The sequence below is a fragment of the Jaculus jaculus genome, chromosome 17 (assembly GCF_020740685.1).
Source record: "Jaculus jaculus isolate mJacJac1 chromosome 17, mJacJac1.mat.Y.cur, whole genome shotgun sequence".
Lineage (NCBI taxonomy): Eukaryota > Metazoa > Chordata > Mammalia > Rodentia > Dipodidae > Jaculus > Jaculus jaculus.
Window position 1 is genome coordinate 25,842,788 of NC_059118.1, and position 23,262 is coordinate 25,866,049.

At 45.5% G+C, this 23,262-nt stretch overlaps 1 protein-coding gene across 1 annotated transcript in view; it reads left to right on the forward strand.

Moving 5' to 3' along the window:
• Ephb1 (EPH receptor B1) overlaps positions 1 to 23,262 on the forward strand; it is a 504,317-nt gene that overhangs the window by 333,594 nt on the left and 147,461 nt on the right. Inside the window, exon 4 of the mRNA XM_004664344.2 lies at positions 2,117 to 2,272. Coding sequence (XP_004664401.2) covers positions 2,117 to 2,272 — 156 coding nt within the window. The remainder of the gene's footprint in view (positions 1 to 2,116; positions 2,273 to 23,262) is intronic.

Sequence of the window (23,262 nt, forward strand, 5' to 3'; positions counted from 1 at the left end):
AAAACTTCACAGTATAGAAGACCGCTTTTCTTTCTTGTCTTGGCAGCAAAGTGGTGGATGTTTTTCAAATAGCTTATGTGTATATCATCACGATCATTTCTCCCACTGAGTGATCCTTGCTAACTTTTTTAGCCTCTCTGTGTCCCAATTTCCTCATTAGTAGAGTCGAGATGATAATAATAGCCACCCCATAGAGCAGTGGATGTGGAACACTTAACAAGACAAGTTAACAGATGGTGGCTACTGCTATTATTAAAGAATATTCTGCACTTTCCAGGAGGGAACAATATATTTGGGAAGATGAGATTTGTATAAGCAGTCATAACAGTTATAACAGTGCTTCTTTCCAGGCAACGATCACATAGTATCGTGATAGTAGGACTGCACTGGATTCAGAGCTGCCTGGCGGTAGGCTGTGGCCTCTGAGTCAGGACCTCGGCAAATACACAGTGCATGTTCAGTGAAGTATTTAGAAAACTAAAATAAATTGCCCAGGTAGGCAGTAACTTTTATCCACTCTCAAAGGAGTTCCAGTGAGAACATTTTTCATGGGGACAGACAGAGTTGAAGGCTGAGGTGCTGAGGGAGGGCCTTGGGAAGACGGGATTACCATCTTGAAGGATAATCAAAGAGGTAAACAAACATCTAGATTTGAGGGTGTCTACAGATGAAACATGATAACTACTGAGCTCTACAGCCAAGGAACCCAGACAAAACCCTGGCCTGAGAATTGCGGGACATGACTTTTTTTTTTTTTTAAGATAGGGTTTCACTCTATTCCAGGCTGACCTAGCATTCACTATGGAGTCTCAGGGCGGCCTTGAACTCACAGTGATCCTCCTACCTCTGCCTCCCGGGTGCTGGGATTAAAGGCGTGTGCTACCACGGCCAGCAGGACATGACTCTTGACAGCTTAAGCCTCCAGAGAAGTCAGAAGAGGTGTCCCCAAAAGAGAGCACTTGAGTAGACATCAAGATGTATCAGCTTCTCCAGCCTTTCCCATTGTCAGTATGTGATAGAGGACACCAAGTCTCTGGTGAATTGCCTGCAAAGCTACATTTTTTTTCCCTCAAACCTTAAAAGCCTATCAAAATGCAATTAAGGGAGAATGATCTTGTTAAATCACTTTAATTTTTCAAGAATCACTCATGAATTCCTTTTCCATCATTCATAACAAATGCTTACGAACACATCTCAAACTGTCTCTCGTGAGTGCTGTAACATGGCATTAAGAATCAGGAGTCTGGTCCCTTGCTAACCAACACTCCTTCCACCTGAGGCTGTATGACAAGATACCTTCAGCAACTGGCTCAGGGAAAGGCCCTGACAGTTAACATAGTAAAAAGGAGGAGCAGCCATATGTACATTATACATTCACACTTGTGTCCCAAGTTTTAAGCTCCACATTAGATTCAGTTCCTTAATCATACCTTTTGGCACACTTGGGGGAGAAGAATTATTTTTCAAGTTGTTCAAGTGAGAGGGGCTACCAGTACCAGGGAGGTATATCCACTAGGGATGTCCAGAAGTTACCCTCTTATTGCTGGGACAAAATATCTGACCATAAGTCATATATGGGAGGGAAGGGTTTATTTCAACTTACAGTTTGGTGGAGCAGTTTCATCATGGTGGGGAAAGCATGACAGAGCAGGACTGGGCATCACATCTTGTCACATCAGCAGCTGCAAACGTGGGCTAACTAGCCATGAACACCCAGTGGGCTGGGCTTGTGATCCTCAAGGTTCACCCACCCCCAGTGACATACCTTCTCTAGCAAGACGCCTCCCCAAAGGTTCTACAACCTTCCCAAATTGTCACCAGCCAGGGACCAAATATTCAAAACACACAAGGCTATGAGGGTCACTTCATTTGAAACGACCACAGGATGTTTGAAGAACTAGAAATATTAAGCAAAGTTTCCTCAATCATCTGACATCTTTACTCCATGAACCATGCACAACTTGATATTCTGGTTTTTCGTTTGTTTTGACTTTTATTTTTTATTTATTTTTTTATTTTTTTTTAGGATAGCCGACTCTTTCATTTCCTAGCTCCATGGAAAGGTCTCCAGTCACCATTCTTCCATTAACTCTCTTATGATCTCTCTGTGTTACAGCCTGTCCTGCCGGGACTTTCAAGGCCAGCCAGGAAGCCGAAGGCTGCTCCCACTGCCCCTCCAACAGCCGCTCCCCCTCGGAGGCATCTCCCATCTGCACCTGCCGGACTGGCTATTATCGAGCAGACTTTGATCCCCCAGAAGTGGCATGCACTAGTAAGTGTCAAGCAAGGGTTTTGGGCTGGAAAGCTTCGTTCTTTGACAAGTGCAAGTGGTCTGCCTGGGGCATGAGAGACACTTCACACTTCCTGGCAGTGCAGAGCATAGACACTGGCCATGGTGCTGAAGTAAAACGTAGCGGGCTCCTGTGCTGGTTATGGGGCCATGCCTCTGCTCAGTACCATATGACCGGTCTTTCCTCCTCCTTCCAGATGGGAGTGCCTTCCTTCTACCCCCAACAAGACAACCTAAACCCATCAAGTGTTAAAAATTTTAGCTTGGTGTGTTCTTTGATAACAACATCAGGATTCACTAGAATACAACTATTCCATGAATCGCTCATGATGTAATTGTGTAGCTGTTCTGTAAACGCCTTATTTCAGCTACCAAAGGAAGCTGCTTGTGTACCAGGTCTAAATATTCACACTGTGTCCAGTGTGCTGCCAACATCCAAGCTTCTGCCAAATGACAAGTTCAGAAGCCCGATGGCAGTGTGCATCGTGGTGACATAAAGTCTAGGTGCTGGGGTTGGCATAGCAGCTCTACTGACTGCCAGGGGGAGGGGCTGATTTCCTCTTAATCTATCTCCCCATCATTATGTGAAGCAGGAAGCACTGCTCTGCCTAAGCAGCACTTTAGAGAACTTTCCCCTTCTCTTCTATGTGTTGAAGCTTTGAAGCAGAGATCATCTCCCTGTTTAGCATCCCCATTGCATGCTGGGAAAAGCATTTACCTCAAGCTAGCCTTTAATCATGGTAGAACTTTCTTCTGTATTGGATGCTATGGTACATCTCACTTTCTTTATACTTCCTTGGACCAGTTCCTCATCCAGTGAATCCCAGTGAAGAAAACTATAAGAGGGATATTTCACACCTACTTACATTTTGATGGACAAGGAAAAAAAAAAAAATGACCGGACTCACAGTGGAAGAATTTCTCAATTCTGGCCTTGCAGCATATATAACCTTTGCCTAGTACAGGGTTGAATTAAAAGCATCTTCTAGATCAAGGTGCCGCAGTCAATCGATGCTTATAGATCTGAGCCGAGGAAAAGCTCATCCTCACGTAAACTGATTTTCCCCAGCCCCCCTCTCTGGCGGGTGGAGATTAAAAGAGATGGTGCCTCTTCTGCTGCCTCAAGTCCCCGTCTTTCTGTAGTGGTATCTCCTCCACTGCTGAGGACCCCCCAGGGGTTCAACTATGAGTCTGAAAAGTTTTGTTTAATGTGAACGTTTAAAAGGCATCAAAGATGCAAATTCATTGCTGCCTCAGTGTCTGCTCCAAGCACCAGTCTTCCGGACAACCAAAGCCCATATTTAAGGCCTCACGCAGATTCGCTCCCGAAAATATCCCCTTTCACCTCTCCTCAGGAATCTCTCCTGGCTACACTCCCTCTGCTGATCCTCTCATGCATGTGGAAGCCTGGGCCTCCCAGGTTCTCCCCTCAGCAGAAACACTCTGTGAGTTCATCTGGGCTTTAATAAGGCTACCAGGAGGAAGGCAGGCAAATGTCCAGAGGCTCAGATGTTAGAGCTACCCTTGCTATAGCTCCCTTTCCCTTACTTCTGAAGGCTTTTCTTACAGCCCTCTGACATGACTGACTTGAATGTATAGGATCAAGTTCTGGGGGGGGGGGCGGTTGAGAATATCCAGAACTTTCAGTCAGAACCTGGTAGACCCTCACTTCATACTACCCATATCTTTTTTTTTTTTTAATTTATTTATTTTTTTAAAGTATATATTTATTTGAGAGTGACAGACACAGGGAGAAAGACAGATAGAGGGAGAGAGAGAGAATGGGCGCGCCAGGGCTTCCAGCCTCTGCAAACGAACTCCAGATGCGTGCGCCCCCTTGTGCATCTGGCTAACCTGGGACCTGGGGAATCGAGCCTCGAACCGGGGTCCTTAGGCTTCACAGGCAAGCGCTTAACAGCTAAGCCATCTCTCCAGCCCCATACTACCCATATCTTGAAACCCTCTTCTCTCTCTCTCTCTCTTTCTCTCTCTCTCTCTCTCTCTGTGTGTGTGTGTGTGTTTTCGAGTGAATGTTTGTAGTTGCATGTCTATGCACTTATGTGTGTAGTCCAGAGGACAATATTGAGTGATGTGTGGAGCCCAGAGAACAAACTTAGGTGCCATTACTCAGAAACATAGCCTACATTTTATAAGAGAGGGTTTCTCATTGCCTTGGAGTTCACCAGTTAGACCAGACTGTATGGTCAGTGATCCCAGGTACATGTCTGTCTAGTGCCTCCCCACTGCTGGGATTAGAAGCACACACTATAACACCCAGCTGAATCGATCTTATTTAAATTAGACATCACATGCTTTTCCCTCCTGCCAGCTCTGGGGTTGGACCTACCAGCCTCACTCCTGTTGGTTCCACTATATCTCCCATCTTACCTAGAAGTGGGAGCAAGCTGGCTTTGCCTGAGCATGCCACTTTCCATAGCTCTGCGTCTTACTTCTCAGGACATAGAGCATAGGCTCAGGCTAGAAGTTGCTAAATCAAAACTACACATGGCTCTGGTGGGCACACCTGAGTGCAGCTCCTGGGTGCCTTGTCTAGATCCTTGCCTTATTCCAGACAGACAAGTGCTTGCTGAGGGGATCTAAAGGGTAAGACTATGGTGCAACACAATACTAGACAAAACAAGTATAAATAAAGCTATTACTTTATTGAGTCTCATTATATATTTGATTTATTGTGTGCCAGGGAAGTACTGTATGAAAAAAGTCAATTTGTTGGCTTTTATATTCTCATTAGGGTTTCCTTTAAAACCGTTCTAATTGGAGGTACCATCTGTTCTCTTAAAAAGGCATCACACATCACCACAGTAAATAATTTTTCACATACAAGGAGCATATCTGGAGCTGTTGAGGAGAGACACAGCCTTACCCTGTGGCCTTCAGGGCCCCAGCTGGCCCAGCAGCTTGAACAGGACAAGGTGTGCAGGGGCCCAGCCCAGACTGAGAGAAACTGGTTGGGACCTGAGGCTAGAAAGGTTGGTTCACTTTACAAATATAAGTCTCCCATCTGTCCCATCAGGAAATGACTGCAAGCTGGCTAGACACTGGAGGTACCCAGGTGAAGAAGGATAGGGATAGGGTTAGCACTGTCTTTTGAAAGTGTTACAGGGATAGTGAGCCCCTGCAGCGTCCTGGGCCTGTGTGTGTGTGTGTGTGTGTGTGTGTGTGTGTGTGTGTGTGTGTCTGTATTTTCAGGGCTGGAATAAGAAGAGGTAAGAGCTGAGATCTCTTAATTCTAAAGGGACTTCAGATCTAGCTTATTGTCATTATCTTTAGATGGGATTAAATCAATAATTTATTCATTCATCTTGAACATTTTATAAAGAACTCTAGATCACTAAATCGTGCTATCTTACAAGGCTGTAAACCCTACAGTACTTTGTGAATTATTACTATTAATTATTATTTTATTTTTATATTATTATTATTATTATTATTATTATTATTATTATTTTGGTGGTACTCACGGATCACCTCAGGGCCTTTTGCTAAGGAAGTATGCTACCACTGAGCTTCCTTCTCAGGCCCCTACCCAAATTTTAAAAAAAAACAACTTTATTTTGAGATAAGGTCTCATTAGCTTGCCCAGATAGACTTTGAACATGCAGTTCTCTAACCCAGCCTCCCATGCAGCTGGGATTACAGGCCCAGCAAAAATTAATATTTTTAATGCATACTGCTAATCTCTTAGGACCAGTGCATGTATAGTCACTGTATTTCTATAGTGTCAGCAATGTTCACTGATGTCCTATCTAAACATTGACAGTGGCAGTTTTGTAAGTCTAGACATATGTATATTCCTTTCAATCAGCTGGATGAGGCAGGGATGCCCTTGACTGCCAAGAGTCTCTGGAAGCCCTGTGTGTGGAGCCTGGCAACGGGCTCAGCAAGGGTGTGCGCACCCCCAAAGCAGTGTCAAAGAGGCTGGTTGAGACTCTGGGTGACCTCAGAGGACAGTGTCAGAGTGAGTTGTGCAGCCTTTCTCCGTTTGTGGTTACAGGACTGCTGTTACTGGTCTGCCAACGCAGGGCGACGCGCTCATGTTCCTCCTACTCCTTTGCCTTCTGCGCCTTCACCTGGTGCCCTCCTCCCTCTGCCCAGGCCTGCAGTTCTATATGCGCAGCAAGAGTACCCAGCCTCTCTTGCCCAGCCCTAGCCCAATACTAGCTCCTATGCAATGGAGATTTCATCCTTTCATCCCAAGCCATGACAATAAGGAGGGTGCTTGGGGCAGCTACAGATGGGCTACAGGTGACCCCTCAGCACGCCCTACTATGAAACTCTGAGTTGAAACCAGGCTACTTGTAAACTGGGGATGTCACCTTCAGTGAGGAATTCCCCAGGGCTCACCTACAGTGGGGAGCAGGGGTGGAAGGAGAAAAGAGAGGAGAAGAGGGATAGCGCCTGCAGGGAGGCGATGGGGACTGAGGAGCCAGTTCTGAGCTTCGATCTCGCTACACTTCAGCGTCACTGCTTCCTGCTTCCTCTTTGCTGTCCGAGAGACACAAAATGCCTATTTTTCTTTTGCCCTTCCATGCAGAAGACCTCTGAGACACCCCCGCCCCCCGCCAAAGTGTGAGGCTTTCTCCTGCATCAGTGGATACCTGTTGTGTATGGTTTCATCCAACTCTGATCTGACACTGTTTACCTGGAAATAGTGTCTAAACCACAAGTGGAAGGCTAAGTCCCAAGGTTACTGCTCACTTGTAGATGCCAGTCACGAGCCCCACGGTTTTTTTTCTTTTCTTCCTTTTTGTTCATGTGTGTGTGTGTGTGTGCGCATGTATGTTTGCATGTGGATCCATGTGTGCACACATGAATGCGTGTATAAGTGCATAGGAATGCCAGAGATTGACATCGGGTGTCTTCCTCAATCACCCTCCACCTTACCTAGTTATTGAAACAGGGTCTTTCACTGAACCCAGAGATGATTGATGAGGCTGTTCTAGCTAGCCAGCTTGTTCCTGCAATCTACCCTTCTCCACCTTCTGAGCACTGGGATCACAGGGCCAGGCTGTCCCACCTAGCGTTTATGTGTGTCTGGGAATCTGAACTCAGGTCCTCATGGTTATATGGCAAGCCCTTTACTGACTGAGCCATCTCACCAGGTGCCACAAGCCCTTAGTTGTTTCACTTGAGCTTCTGACCGACCAGGGTCAGAATCTGGGTTCCCATGAGCCTTTCCTTTAAGTTTGATTAATGCGCATGAGTGGCTTACAGAACTCAGTGAAGCAGGCGTCCCCAGCCCACTGTAAGGGATATCACAAAGAGATGCACAGGGCGGGGTACGGCAGCAGGGGCGCTCTGTAGCTGCTGTGCTTTGGGAATCTCCACATGTTACAGCTATCCACAAGTTCTCTGAGGTGTTTGAGAGATTAAAAAGAAATTGTTTATTATTTATTTATTTGAGAGTGGCAGACAGAGAGAGAAAGAGGTAGATAGATAGAAAATGGGCACGCCAGGGCCTCCAGCCACTGCAAACGAACTCCAGATGCGTGCACCACCTTGTGCATCTGGCTTACATGGGTCCTGGGGAATCGAGTCTCGAACTGGGATCCTTAGGCTTCACAGGTAAGTGCCTAACCATTAAGCCATCTCTCCAACCCTGTTTCAGGGATTTTTATGGCAACTTCCTTACCTGGGAAAGATAATTTATATCAATGAACACTAATGATCAGTTTAATCTTCAGCCGCTCTCTTCCCAGGAAGTTGAGGGTTTGGACAGTCCCTCGCCTCCTGTACTAGTTACTTTCTTGTTGCTGACCAGCAGCAACTTAAGGAAAGAAAGGGCTCTTTTAGGTTCATTTTGAGAGGAAGTTTTGTGCCAGGGAAGGCATGGAAGCAGGAGCATGGTGCAGAACTGATCACCTCACACTGGAGTCAGGAAGCAGGGAGTAAACAGGAAGTGGGGCCAGGCTAGAAAACTTTAAGGCTTGCCCAAGGTGACCCACTTCCTCCAGCAAGGCTCAACCTCCTAAAGGCTCCCAAACAGCACAACCATAACTTGGACCAAGTGTCCACTTAGGTGAGTCTATGGGGGCATTTTACAGTCAAACCACAATACCTCTTAATCCTGCCTTGTGACCAGCTTCTCTCTTTCTCCTTCCTTCCTTCCTTCCTTCCTTCCTTCCTTCCTTCCTTCCTTCCTTCCTTCCTTCCTTCCTTCCTTCCTCCTTTCCTCCCTCTCTGCTTCCCCCCTCCTTCCTTTCTCTCTCTTTCTTTCCTTCCTCCCTCCCTCCCTCCCTCCCTCCCTTCCCTCCCTCCCTCTCTCCCTCCCTCCCTCCCTCCCTCCCTCCCTCCCTCCCTCCCTCCCTCCTTCCCTCTTTCTTTCTTTCTTTCTTTCTTTCTTTCTTTCTTTCTTTCTTTCTTTCTTTCTTTCTTTCCTTCTTTCTGGTAGGGTCTCACTCTAGTCCAGACTAACCTGGAATTCACTGTGTAGCCTCAGGCTGGCCCCAAACAGACAGCAGTCCTTCTATGTCCTACCTCTCCCTTCCAGAATACTGGGATTAAAGGTGTGTGCCACCATGCCCAACTTGATGACCAGTTTCTAGCCTGCAATTACCTGTATTTAGTATGCCAAGTGGCACTGATCACTGTGAAGATTCCAAGGACTGAAAGAGTTATATGCTGGAAAAAGGGTAGAGAGCAAATACCAACTCTCTTCATCATGTGGCAGTCTCCTGCCAGGACACCCCTGGGGCACTGCCCAGAGGCCCTGAGATCCTGGGAGTTCTGGAACCTTTAAATGACCCAAATTGCGAAGGGGTTGGAGGAAAACATTTAGCAAACATTTAGAAACTGCATATGGTGGTGAGATGGGCTGATACTTCAGAGTCAAACGTTGAATCTTGACTCTCATACCTTCTTGACGGCCTTCACCTTGTTCCCTAACATTCTCACATTCCAGCGCTTCCTTCTCACCACCTCATAGTGATGTCTGGCTTTCTGAGTTGTTATGAGGATTAAGCAAAACCGCATAGCATCTTTGGCACAGTGCCTGGTTTGTAGTAAATTCTCAATCGGTGTTAGAACTTGCTTTGGTTATAGCTCTGGAATGTGTGAAGAACTGTTGAAGCTTCTAACCAAAGTGGATGCTGAGGCTGAAAATAAAAGTGGCATGGTTTTGTCGAGGGGGTGGTGGGGATGGTGGTGGGGGTGGAGGGTGAGCCCAAGTTGCACTCCAACTTGGAGCATCACAGTGGCCACAAACTACAGGGTTACCCTGAAGGTCCTGGGGAAAATGGATGAGAAAGTAACTCAGAAGAGTGGGGAATTTGCAGGCAGAACATCTGAGAACCTACTGAGTTCTGCATGCTGGAAAGACAGCAGAGGAAAACCAGCAGGTGGGATGGAACAATTGGCAACAAGATAAGGCTATCAGTTCTTTTTTATTTATTTTATTTTAAAATAAATATTATCTGCCAAGAGAGAGAAGAGAGAGAATGGGTATGCTACCATCTCTTGCCGCTGTAAATAAACTTCAGATGCGTGTGCCTCTTTGTGTATCTGCCATTCCGTGGGTGCTGGGGAACCAAACCAGGCTGTCAGGCTTTGCAAGAGAAGTGACTTTAACTGATGAACTGTCTCTCCAGTCATCTTTTTATTTATTTACTTATTTGGTTTTGATAAAGCATCTAATGTAACCCAGGCTGCCCTTCAACTTACTATGTATCTGAGGATGACCTTGAACCTCTGATCCTGCTCCCATCTTCCAAGTGCTAGAATCACAGCTGTTCACCACCACCACACCCAGCTTGGCCCTTCTACCGTGAGGGAGCTGGAGGAGTAGGGGAGGCTGTCTCTCTCCTCCCAGTAACACAGACTTGGCTTCTGTCCACAGCAGGGTCAGGTACTAAGGGGAGTATGAAGGGGTGAGTCAGAGGAAGCATGCAGGAAGGCCGGAGGAACTGCAAGGCAGAGGAAAACCAGGCACCACAATGCATGGCGTCAGTGTTAAATAATTTCTAGTTTACTGGGGGACGAAATGGAAAGGAGAAATTTATGAAGCAAGCAAAAATAGATAATTATGCCTTATAAAATTGCTGTCTGTGAAAAACTATGCAGAAAGACTGGTGTGAAAATAATTACCTTGTTACATTTCTGACCGCAAAAACAAAAAAAAAATACCCTTTTTTCTGTCAGCCACATGGGAGAAATTTTGATGGATCACAGAGGCAAGCTCGAGCTTGTCTTGTTTCTCTTATTTCCTCTTCAAATGCACTTCTTCAAAGTTGTTCCTCAGCAACTTTGGCTCTGAAAATGGAATGAGCAAGGGGCTCCAAGATGACTCTGTCCCTTGAGGGCCCCCTCCCCAGGACAAAACGCAGTGCAGGGCCAACCCGCTAGGTTCTGGAAGCCTTCCCTGACCTCAGCCCTGACTCGCATGCTGATGTAGGGAAATGGAATGGGAAGAGCAGTGGCTGAATTTGCTCCTGATGCTCCAGTGGGTTTGTAACCTTTCAAAACCTGTGCCTCCTCATTGGTAAAACCGGATTGTGATGGATCTCAAGTTAGACGGCCAGCCAGATGACCTAAATGACAGAATGTCTGTAAAGCACTAGGATGAGAATCTAGGTCTGGCTGAGGTCAGTGACATGATTTCAATGGGAACTTACCCTTCGGGAGCTCACAGAACAGTATTGTAGATGACTTGATATTGTGCCTGCACTTAAAGGGTTAAATGCTTTTTTACTCTCTTAACTCTTTTCCTCTAAACTAATGTTCTATCTTTTTAAATGATATTTGTTTATATGTAAAGAGAGGATAAAGAAAGAGAATGTGCCAAGGCCTATAGCCACTACAAATGAACTCCAGGTGTGTACACCCTTTGTAATCTAGCTTTACTTGGGTACTGCAGTGTTGAACTTGGGTCATTAGGCTTTACAGGCAAGTGCCTTTACCACTGAGAAGTCTCTCCAGCGCCCTGTTTTATCTGTTCAAAGCCTGGCAGCTGTTCTCATTTTTATGCCGCACCCCACAAGGAAGTATGGTGGTTCCTCATTCCTGGACATTCGTTGTGTCTAGGCTCTGGTCTTTCCAGACAAACTGCTTGCGAGGGAAAGAGGACACTCATATTTTGGTGCTAAACAGGGGCATCAGGAGATCCTCTGCCGCCATGCTTTGCAGCTGGTCTGATGACCGCCATGATACTGTGAGGTCTGTCAGTGTTCACTCCCTGGTGTAAGGATGAGAACATGCTAGTTCAAGTATGACATCCAGTTTAGCTGTGAAGGTGCTTGCCTGCGAAGCTCAAGGACCCATGTTCAATCCCCCATTACCCATATAAGCCAGATGCATAAAGTGGAGCATACGTCTGTAATTTGTTTGCAATGGCTAGAGGCTCTGGCCTGCCCATTCTCTCTCCCTCTCGTTCTCTCCCCCACCCTGTCTCCCTCTGTCTTTCTCTGTGTCTCCCTCTTATAAATAAAAACAAAATATTTTAAAAAGTGACAGCCAGGGGCTAGAGAAATGGCTTAGTGGTTAAGACGCTTGCCTGAGAAGCCTAAGGACCCAGGTTCTATTCTCTAGGTCCCACGTAAAACAGATGCATGGTGGCACATGTGTCTAGAGTTCATTTGCAGTGGCTGGAGTCCCTTGGGTGCCCATTTTCTCTCTTTCTCCCCTCTCCCTCTCCTCCCTCCCTCTCTCTCTGTCTCTAATAAATAAATAGATAAATAATATTTTTAAAAAGTGATATCCAGTGATAGTTTCCTTTGGACTGGCGGAGTGTGTGTGTGTGTGTGTGTGTGTGTGTGTGTACTTATTTATTGAGTGTGCATGCTTGTATTTGTATAGGCAGCCATGTGTGGACAACCTCAGCTGTGGGTTGTCACCTTCATCTCACTTTAGACAGGCTCCTTCCATTGTTTGCTGCCGTGTACTCCTGGCTAGGGGACCCACAAACTGCCCAGGATTCTCCTGTCTCCACCTTCCATCTCGCTATAGTAGTGCTTGGATTCCAGATGCTTACTTACCTCACATCTGGCTTTATGTGGAGTCTGGAGATCTGAACTCAGGACCTCATCCATACATACAGCAAGTGCTTTCTCAGCTGAGCCATCTCCCCAGCCCAACTGGTGGCTCTTTCATGCAGTCACTGAACAAGCAGCCTCGGTGTCACTTGGAAACCTAGCAGACATGCAGGTTCTTATCCCCTCTCCAGCTCTGCCGGATGAGAACTCGGGTGGAACCCAGAGAGTCATTATAACCAGTCATAGTGATTCTGGGGGATACACAAGTTGGAAACATCACTTTAGAACAGGGCATATTTCTCTGTCCTCTGACTTAGGATTCCTGGGGAAAAAGACCATTGAGTGAATTTCCACAGGACTTGTCCCTCCTCATCAGTGGCCCCCGTGATAGCTGAGCAGACTGGGAGGGCTTCTGCATTGTGCGAGGGAGGGAGAGAAGCGGTTGGAGGCGAGTGTGCATGTGTGTGTGTGTGTATGAGTGTGTCTGTGTGTGCACACCTGCGTGTGCCTGTGCATACAAATAAGTGTGCCTGTGTGAGTGTACATGTGTGAGCGTGCTTGTGTGAATGTATCTGGGCATATGATTGGTGGAGACCCAGAACATACAGGATTCATCTGGGGCTGGGGTCTGTGATTGGGGAGATAAAACAATGGGTATTTGGGAATACAGCCTAGCTGGAGCATGCTCAGGATGAGCTGAGAGGGAAACTGAGGCGGAAGCAGCATGATCGGCAGACACTGTTCATCTGAGGTGAGACGGAGGGGTGAGGGCTAAGCGATGTGCCTCACCACTTATGTAGGCTTCCGCCCCACGGAGGCCAGCGTCATCGCAGGAAGAAGCTCTTCAGGCTGGCAGGGTAGGAAAGCCCCTGTGGAGAGAAACACTCCACCCGGGACAGGAATCGCGTGATACATGCTGGGAGCTTCCTGCCTATCCATGTGCTATCCTTTTGGGATGATTTTAAGCCCTTTTCAAAAGTCAGCTTTAAAAAAAAAAAGTGTTTGTCTGTCTTCAGCTAGAGCTTGCAACATGTGCAAAGAAAGCTGCTCCCCTCAAGGTTAGCCTGACCCTTTTTCTGACCCAGGCTTCAGTAAAAGATGTGCTGTGTGTCTTATTCTATTGCAAGAGAGTGGTTTGGTTTTACACTGAAGTGTAGATCCATGTTGTACGTTTAAAAATAAATTGCCCTGCAGAGGCGTGTCAGTGATGAAGAGCGCTTTCATGCAAGCATGAGGGACTGAAGGGGGCTTAAGACCACCGAGTTTGATTCCGCAGAAGCCATGTAAAATAGCTGGATGTGGGGAGCAGAAATCAGACAATCTCTGGGGCTCTTTAAAATGGCAAGTTCTGCAATCAGGGAAGATACTCCATCTCAAGGGAACAGGTGAACGCTGGAGAGGTAGCAGTGTGCTGCATCTGTGCATACGCATGTGCACACACACACATGTGCATACACCCCACCACACACTACACACACACCACATCACACCTGCTACACACACACACGTGCATACACCACACACTACACACACAGTATATCACACCTGCCTCCCTCCCCAACACAGTCATTTGTGTATTTGAGTGGAGGCAGCCTGTATTGTTCATGAGATGAAATTTAGGAAAGCAGGGCCATAGATCAACAAGACTCAGGGGGAGGTGCTTCACTGAGCCCAGGTAGGGACTCCACCCAGTGCTGGCCAGGTAGAAAGAAGGTTTGTGCTCCTGGATACAGAGTGGAGGGAGAATGGCTGCAAGCTACCAGCTATTTATAACTGTCACTGCTGTTTCAAGAAGGGTCAGCCCTGCCTGTGTAAATGGGCTTTTACACTTCTGTAGTCTACAATTTCTTTTCACAGTCTTTTGACCCCTGTGTGTCTAACCCTTGTGAGCTATCCTACAGCTCTCACTTTTAAGCTAATAGGTGATTTTCTGTCACTGTGTTTTAGCCTGAGACCATGTGAAGTCACAGATTGCTAACATTTGGAGCACCTTAATGGTTCTGCCCCACTCCAACTTCCCCCACCACGTTGGCTTTCTCTCTCCAGCCATGCCAAGATGTCACCCCATGTGTACTTTTCTGAGTCTGTGTTGACAGACAGCTCGCGTGTGGTTCCATCTCTCTGCTTTCTCATACCTCCCATATTGCAGGCAGGCTCTGACATAATTTGTGTTGGGCATTTCTTCCACGCCTCGCCATTGAGTTGTCCATTGGCTGGTCACTGGGGACCAGTGTTCCACAGGTCAGAGGTTTCCATGCTTAAAGCCAACTTCCTCATCTTTCCTTAGCCATGTACATTAGGCTAAATATCTATTTCATGTCTGTGTGTGGCTGTGTGCAGTATGCATGCATGTATGTGTGCTTTTATGTTTGTGGAAACGTGTGTGCCTCATGTGTGCATTTGAAAGCTGGAGGTCAACAGTTGATGTCTTCCTTGAATACTCTCCACTTACCCTCTTACACAGATTCTCTTGCCAAGCCTAGAATTCACTAATTTGGGTAGATTATCCAGCGGATGAGCCCCAGGAACTCATTGTCTTCACCTTCTCAGCACTGAGAACATGGGCATGCTTCAAGGTGCCTGGCATTTTACATGGGCTCTGGAGATGCATGCTCCAGCCCCCCCCCATTTTTGCATGGCAAGTACTTTACACACTGGGCCCCCTCCTCAGTTCTACATCTATCATTCCAATCCGACCTCCGAAATGTGGCATTTCTCAAACTCCCCCATACAAATATCACTCTTCTGGGTAACATTCTCTGAATTTCTTGTATTGATCTTCAGCTCTCAAAATTAGAGCACTCAGGATGAAATTTGAGACCCTCACTCCAGGCAGAGTTCCATAGGAAAGTGATAGATTTTCTCCTGTGACCAGGTACATTAGCTTGTTTATTCTGATTACAGCCCCAGACACCACGGGTTCTTATCAGAACTGCTGGCCACGAATCAGCAAATGTTTTCATTTGTTCTATCAGGAAGTGCCACTCATCTGGGACTCTCCTGTTGTGCACTATGAATGTGATCTCAGACATGTTGCCCTGCAGATTTTAGGCCTGATGTTTTATCGCAAATATATCATCCTAAATGCTGACTTTTTAATATCAAGTGAATAATGTCAATAAAATTGTTAAGAGAGTAGGATCAGGACATTGTGTTCTGTAAAATGGTTAAGAGTGTGGGATTTGGACATGGCTATTGAGTTCAAGTCCCACTCTTCCACTTGACAGAGGTGTGGGGCAAGTGACAGGAGTTGTCTATGACTCAGTTCACAGAAAATGGGATATTACTGGTATTCATTACATAGTATTGTGGGGATTAAATATCAGTATATACTTTTTTTCATTGCTATGACAGAACATCTGACAAAAGTAACTTAAAGAAGGAGGGATTTATTTTGGCTCACACTTTGAAAGCACAGTCCATCATGGTGGAAAGCACATGGTGGCAGGAACATGAGGCTTCCAGTCACATTGTGCTTGGGGAAGCAGAGAGAGGTAAATGCTTGTGTTCGGCTTCCATCCATCCTGTTATTTATTTATTTGTTCAAGGTAGGGTCTCGCTCTAGCCCAGGCTGACCTGGATTTTACTATGTAGTCTCAGATTGACTTCGAACTCAGAGATCCTCCTCCCTCTACCTCCTGAATGCTAAGATTAAAGGTGTATGCCACCACATCTGGCTTTCCATCCTCTTTTTTATTCAATCTGAAACCCCAGCCCATGGGATAGACCTACCAAAATTTGAGTGGGTCTTCCCACCTCAACTAACCTAAACCTAGAAACTCCCTCAAAGACATATCAAGAGATTTGTTTCCTAGGTTATTCCAGATCCTGTCAAGCTGGCAATCAATATTAACAAACACAAATGCGATGGTGCTGTTTTAAAAAGCCTGACATAGAAAGCATTTAATAAAAATGAAGTTTCATTTTATTACTGCTATCAGATTTACCTACACTATTTTTATGCTTCTTTTCAAGACCCCTAAAATCCAAGCAATAGTACTGTCATTTAGTTAACATTGTTTCCTCCGGTACACAAGTATTTGTGTACTTTCTCTAGTTACTCTTGTAGAACTCTGGATTTACCCTCCATACACTTCCTCCAAAGGACAATTGTTCTAGTTACCTTGTTGACACCAGCACAAAGCTGCAGACCAAAAGCGGAATGGTTTATCTTGGCTTAAAGACTCCAAGGGAAGCTCATAATGGCATGGGAGAGGACGGCATGGGCAGAGGCTGAACATCACCTCTGCCGTAGCAAGTGGAAACAGCTGCAGGAAAGTGATCCAAACAATGGCAAGGGGTACTGGCTATAACACCTCTGAACCCATCCCCAACAACACACCTCCAGCAAGCCTCCAATTCCCAAATTGCCACCAGCCAGGGACCTAGCATTCAGAACACATGAGCTTATGGGGGCCAGCTGACTCAAATGACCACACCAGTGCTCTTTTATGAAGAGAAGCAATGTTTCCTGGTGTGATACACTCAGACAAATGTGCTGGTCCTTGTGAGTCTTTCTTTGAGATTAAATTAAAAAAAAAAAAAAAAAACACCACAAATTGAATTGTGTAGTTACACACAGAACTAGGAGGGGATTGGAGTAAAATTATCCACTTAATCTATTCTCTTCCCTACTTAAAAAGTCAGAATTATGGTGTAACATTAGGACTCTTTCTTGACAAAAATACTCCTCTGAAGTTTCAGGCAGTGGCCCTGAGGTCCCAGCATCCTGCTTGGTCTTAGGAAAGACTTACTGGGGATGAATGCTAGAAATCCATGGCAGCTACAACTGAAGGTTCTTTCCTGCTTCAGTTCCTGTCACCCCAGAGGAAAACAGTCAGGAGTGGGCAGCTCTGCATCTTCTATCCTCCACCAGACTCAGCTGGTCCCGAGAGGAGGAGGCCTTGCTTTGCATTCTCGATATACTGTGCTGGTTGTTGGCATTTGGTCACAGGGGTCTTACCTGCCTATAGTAAAAAAGTTCTTGATGACCTGATGTTCTTTTGTGTGGTGTTGTGTGGTGTGGTGTGGTGTGGTGTGGTGGTGGTGTATGTGTAATGTGCTAGGTGTGTGTATGGTGTGGTATGTGTATGTGGTGTGGAATGGGTCCTCATACGCTCACCTAATGGAGCATAATGTCAGGTCTCTGGCTCCATTGCTCTTATCCCTGGTCTTGTTTTTGAGCCTGAGTCTCTGCTGATTCCAGAGCTTGTGGGGCTCCAATGATTCCCAGGTCACTGCTTCCTGGTGGAAAGGCACATGTGGCCATACCCATAAGCTTACCTGAGATTGAAGATTCTAACATTTCAACTCATTTGGTATCAGACCCCTAGGCTCCCACTGCATAAGAAGTACTTTGACCACTGAGCAGCTCTAATCTTATTTTTTAAGTTAAATTTAATTTATTTTTTTATAATTTTATTTGCTTGATAGAGAGAATGAGGCATGGGGGGTGGGAGAGAATGAGCATGCCAAGGCCTTCAGCAAACAACCTCCAGATGTGTACGCCCCCTTGTGAGAATGTCAGCATTGCCTGCTCAATCACTGTGTGTCTGGCTTATGTGGGACCTGGAGATTCAAACATAAGTTATGAGCCTTCACAGGCAAGCACCTTAACCACCAGCCATCTCTCCAGCCCTCGTCTGTTGTTTCTAAAACCTACTCTGTGACAACACGATGGGTGTCTGGCACAGTCTCTTGCTAAGAGCTCTACTGTTGGGATAACATAGACCAGGATTGACTCCTGGCTCCTCCTTTGCCTAGTGGTTTTTGGATAGATTCTTGTACCCTCCATATTGTTTATTATCCTATCCATTGTCAAATACCTAACTTGTTGCTGAACACATGCCAATTGCTTAATAAATTGTCTTGTTTGTTAAGGATAGCAGCTTAGTGGTGAGCCTTGGATCTCTATATCATTCAACACAAAATAAGAAAATAAATGTGTAGAAGGAACTTATCAGTTGTATCAAATGCTTCTGGAAAGTCATCCCAGGTTGGCTCAACTCTGACATCATAGCACCACTTCTGATGCCATATCATCTCTGTGTCTCTTGCCATTACAAATACATGTGCAGACTGTGTGTACTGTGTCAATGCCCAAGTCCTAACAGGTGACTCTGGATAGCCTGCCAACCCCAAGTGAAGAGTGATGAAAAGCCGCTTGTCTCTCACATGCAGTGTACCGTGTGGCATCAGCTAGTTGGATCAGGAACATGGGCACATACCCCCGACAGTGACAGTGTCAGGTGTTTGTATTTTCAGGTACTGTGCTAATCCCTTCACATTGGAATTTTTTTTTTTTTTTTAAATTTTGAGGCAAGTCAAACAGACTGGCCTTTTTTTTGAGATAGAGAGAGAGAATTGGCATGCCAGGGCCTCCAGACACTGCAATGAAACTCCAGACATGTGTGTCCCTTATGTGCATGTGTAAGCTTGCATGCTTGCATCACTTTGTGTGTCTGGTATATGTGGGACCTGGAGAGTTGAACATGAGTCCTTAGGCTTTTCAGGCAAGCATCTTAAGCACTAAGCAATCTCTGCTATATAATTTAAACTCATGGAACATAAGGCAGGTATTTCTGTTACTCCAATGTGTAGATTAGGGAACCGAGGCTCTGGAGGGCTAAACAAAATACTCAAGCCCACACATGAGTAAGTGACAGGGCCTGTATTTCCTCCAAGGTCTGGTCAGGTTGGGGAATCCAGCTCTTTACCTTTGGTGACAGTCAGCTTGCTTCTGGAAGGAGGGCCGCTCTCTCTGAGGTGAGCCAGCACCAAACCAATGGCACCCAGGAGAAAAGATGAAAGGTTGCATTTCATTGGCTAGGATTGGTCAGGTGCTCTCTTCACAAGGTGGCTGGGAAAGGCATCTTACCTTGACACTGAGGGGAGAGGAGAAATAGACTGGGAGGCACTGTTTTCTCTGCTGAGCTTTGCTGTCCCGTGTGGGTGGACACAGGCCAACTCCAGTTTCTCATATCTTTAAACAGGAATCTTGCTACACAAATGCTCACAGATACTTGGGGCGCATGGGCTTGCCTAGAAATAGTATTGCTGAGTTATTGGGTATAGGCACTCTAAAAACAGGTTGACATCACTGAAGTGCTTTCCCAAAGGACAAGACCGATGTGCATCCCTGCAGCATTAAACATTTCACTTTCCCATGTGGTCCAACTGGTTGTTATCAAGGCGTTAAATCTGTGCCAAATTAACTGACCTCCTCGTCATTCTGATCAGTATTTCCCTGATTATACGTGAGCGTGTATTGTTTAATATGTTTGTTGACCAATTTGTTTTGTCTTCAGGGAGTTGCGTGTGTATAACCCTTGCCTTTTCTATTTTAAGCTGACTTCCAGGAGCCCATTAATTACATGTGGCATCCTGCCCTCTAGTCTTCCACTGATCTATAAGTTTGTTTATGGGTGCCTTTCTTCTGTCATATCCATTTTGATTTTTTGAACTCAAACCTGACCATCTATTTCTTTCTAGCTTTGAGGATTTGTGTCCTGACCTTTTGCATTCTCTTCCAATCTAGGGTATAAAAATACTCATGTTTATTTTTCTTTCCCTTTAGGTTTTGTTTAACTCCTTGTTCTATCTGGGAATTTATTCTTACATAGGCTGTCATATTGATATTTGTGTTTATCTGTGAGAGTGTGCATGCCATTGGCCCCACCTGAAGTCTTCATATTTTCGTGAGATACTTCCTTCTTTATAGGCTAGAGGCCTGTGCATCAGTATCGTTATCTTGCTCACTGCTTGTCTGAAGTGTTCTGGTACCACATTTCTAAATGTGGTAGCTTTATCTCAATGACTGGTAGACCAAATCTCTAGATAATATTCATTCTCAAATATATTATGCCCCTTATTAAACTTTGTTTCTTAGAAGATGAGTCTTAGAGAAAGTTAAACACATTTCATTAAACAATCCTGTTTAATAGGTATGGTGGTGGTTTGATTCAGGTGTCCCACATAAACTTAGGTGTTCTGAATTCTAAGTTTTCAGCTGATGGGGATTTGGGAATTAATGCCTCCTGAAGGGAGTGTATTGTTGGGGGTGGGCTTATGGATGTTATAGCCGGTTTCCCCATGCCACTGTTTGGCACACTCTCCTGTTGCTATTGTCCACCTTATGTTAGCCAGGGGGTGATGTCCACCCTCTGCTCATGCCATCATTTTCTCTTTCCCTCATGGGCCTGCCCCTCAGGTCTGTAAGACAAAATAAGCCTTTTTTTCCCCCACAAGCTTCTCTTGGTTGGGTGATTTCTACCTGCAATGCGAACCTGACTGAAACAGTAATGTTGGTACCTAGAGTGTTGTCATTTGCTGTTAGACACCTGACTGTGTGGCTTTGGCCTGTTGGAGCTGATTTTCAAGAAGAATGTGGAAGGATTTGAAACCTTTGGCCTAAGAGATGCCTTGCAGTGCTGTAAGTACAGCTTGATGGACTATTCTGGTCGGAGTTGAAAGACCTGAATGCAGTAAGAACTGTGAGGTTTGGCTTATGAGGGTAAAAAAGAGCTTTGCTTGGATTGGGCTAGAAGCAGTTGTGTGAGAGGCTTGCTGTTATGCCTGTGACCTGAGAAGTTGTTCAGGGTTGCTTTGCATAGAAACAAACTTATGTGAGCAGAGGGATATGGCACAGTAAAAAATGAAATCTTTGGGTGAACTGCTGCCTACTCAGCTGCAATTGAGAGATTACAGCCTTTGAGATTGGGCCAGCTGACCTGCACTGTGGCAACAGGAAGAATGTAGAAGGGACCTCAGTGATCAAGGAGTGTCCTGCTCTTCAATGTCTACTTTATTCCCCCCTGAATTACCAAATTGGCACCCTACCTGGTATTGTCGAGTATAAGAAATGCAAGAAAGAGAGGGTCATTGAATTTGAAACATGGTCTTGTGTTTTGGAAATGGCCATGAGCAATGTGAAGCAGGTTTGCTGGATGCCTGCAGGAAAAACCAATGGAGCTGAGAGGATGGACCGTGTGTTGTAGTGGAGACTCAGTGGAGATGCCAGGGCCACAAGATGGCTGCTAAGGAAAGTTGCCAACCCTAGATGAAGTTTTCCAGGACTATGAGTAGCCTAGCTGGAGGGGCAGAATTGGAACTCCAAATACTTGTTTCTGGTTAGAATTATAGTATTTGGAGATTTGCCACTGACTAGAGTTGTTGGACTTGGAGCTGGAGTTTGGTGTTTGACCTATTTAAATCTTGTATTGATTAAATATTTTTTTGCCTTGCCCAATGCCATCTTTTGCAGGGGCAGAATGTGGTGGTTTGATTCAGGTGACCCTCATAATCTTAGGTATTCTGAATATTAGTCTCCCTTGCTACTGACAGTTGGAAATTAAAGCCTCCTGAAGGTGGTGTACTATTGGGGGCAGGCTTCTGGGTATTATAGCCAGTTTCCCTGTGTCAGTGTTTGGCACACTCTCCTGTTGCTGTTGTCTACCTGATGTTGGCCAGGGGGTGATGCCCACCCTCTTCTCATGCCATCAGTTTCCCCATCCATCATGTCTGTAAGCCCCTCAAGTCTCTACGCCAACATGAAATGCTTTTTCCCCACAAGCTGCTCTTGGTTGGGTGGTTTCTACCAGCAATGTGAACCTGACGGCAACACTGGGGGTTGGGATGGCATCGAATATGTGCATTGCTTTGGAGGTGACTGTCTTCTTTATGATGTTGAGGCTTTTTTATCTGGGGACATGGAGTCCAGGTTTTCTTTTATGCCCTTCAGTTAGGTTTTGTAGTTGTCTTCACATAGTTATTACAAATACCTTGTGAGATTTGATCCTAGGTTCATTATGTGGTTTGTTGCTATTGTGAATCCTTTTATTTTTTCTCATCATCTTTTCAAACAGGCTATGATGACTTGATAGTAGTGGGAGTAGCAAGCCTCTCACCACTGCAGGAATCCAACCAAGGCTGGCCACCCCTATGGGATGTGGAGGGTATTTGCTTCAGAGAGTACACTGACCTCCACAGTTTCTTTCCACTATAAGAACAGATGTGTCTGTGCAGTGTCAGCACGTGAACTTGATCTTGACTGACCTATGGCTCCCTGAGAAGACTATCTACCTTTTTCAGTTCCTTTATTTGTTCCCTGACTTTTCAATTCTCTGGAATTTTTGGGTGTTTCCTGTGTACCAGGATATAGGAGCATGTCTTTTTTATAACTATACACATCAGTGCCTGGAAGATACTTCTGTGTATTCACAGGGAAAATAGTATGCCTTTCCCATGAATATTTAGCCCATAGTCCCTTTACAGCTGTTACCTGTTCCATATTTGCTAAAATGATGAAGAATTATGACAGCTAGAAAATCTTATGTTGTACAGGAACAATACTCTTGGTCATTTCTGATGCACTTTGGAGGTATGAGTTTTCTTCAGTACTAAAACCTTCCCTAAGGATGGTGGGAAGGCTCCTCCTGCTAAAACAATAGCCCTGAGGGCTCTTCCCAACTACCACCAAACCCTTCCCTCTAGATGCAGCAAGGACTTGCCCAATATGCCCTAGATTGCTATTATCTTTTAAAAATATTTTACCTTTATTTATTTGAGAGAGAAAGGCAGAAAGAGGGGGAAAGAGAATGGGTGTGTCAGGGCCTCTAGTCACTGCAAACAAACTCCAGATGCATGTGCCACCTGTGCATCTGGTTTATGTGGGTCCTAGGAAATTGAACCTGGGTTCTTTGGCTTTGCAGGTAAGCACCTTAATCACTAAGACAACTCTCCACCCCACTATGATCTTTTGAAAGCTATTTTGGAATATTCATCCCACCCCCTCATAGTTGGCTGTGTCCTTTGTGTGATTCCCGAGAAGTGGTTCTAGACAAGCCAAGATACATCACCTTCTGGTCTTTCACCCTTTGTGATCTTTGTCCTTGACATGCCTTGGCCTAGCAGCTGGTGATAAGGTCTTGAGATACAGAGCATAATTCTTGTTACAGTTTCCTGCCTTATCCCAGTCTCCATGCTTGC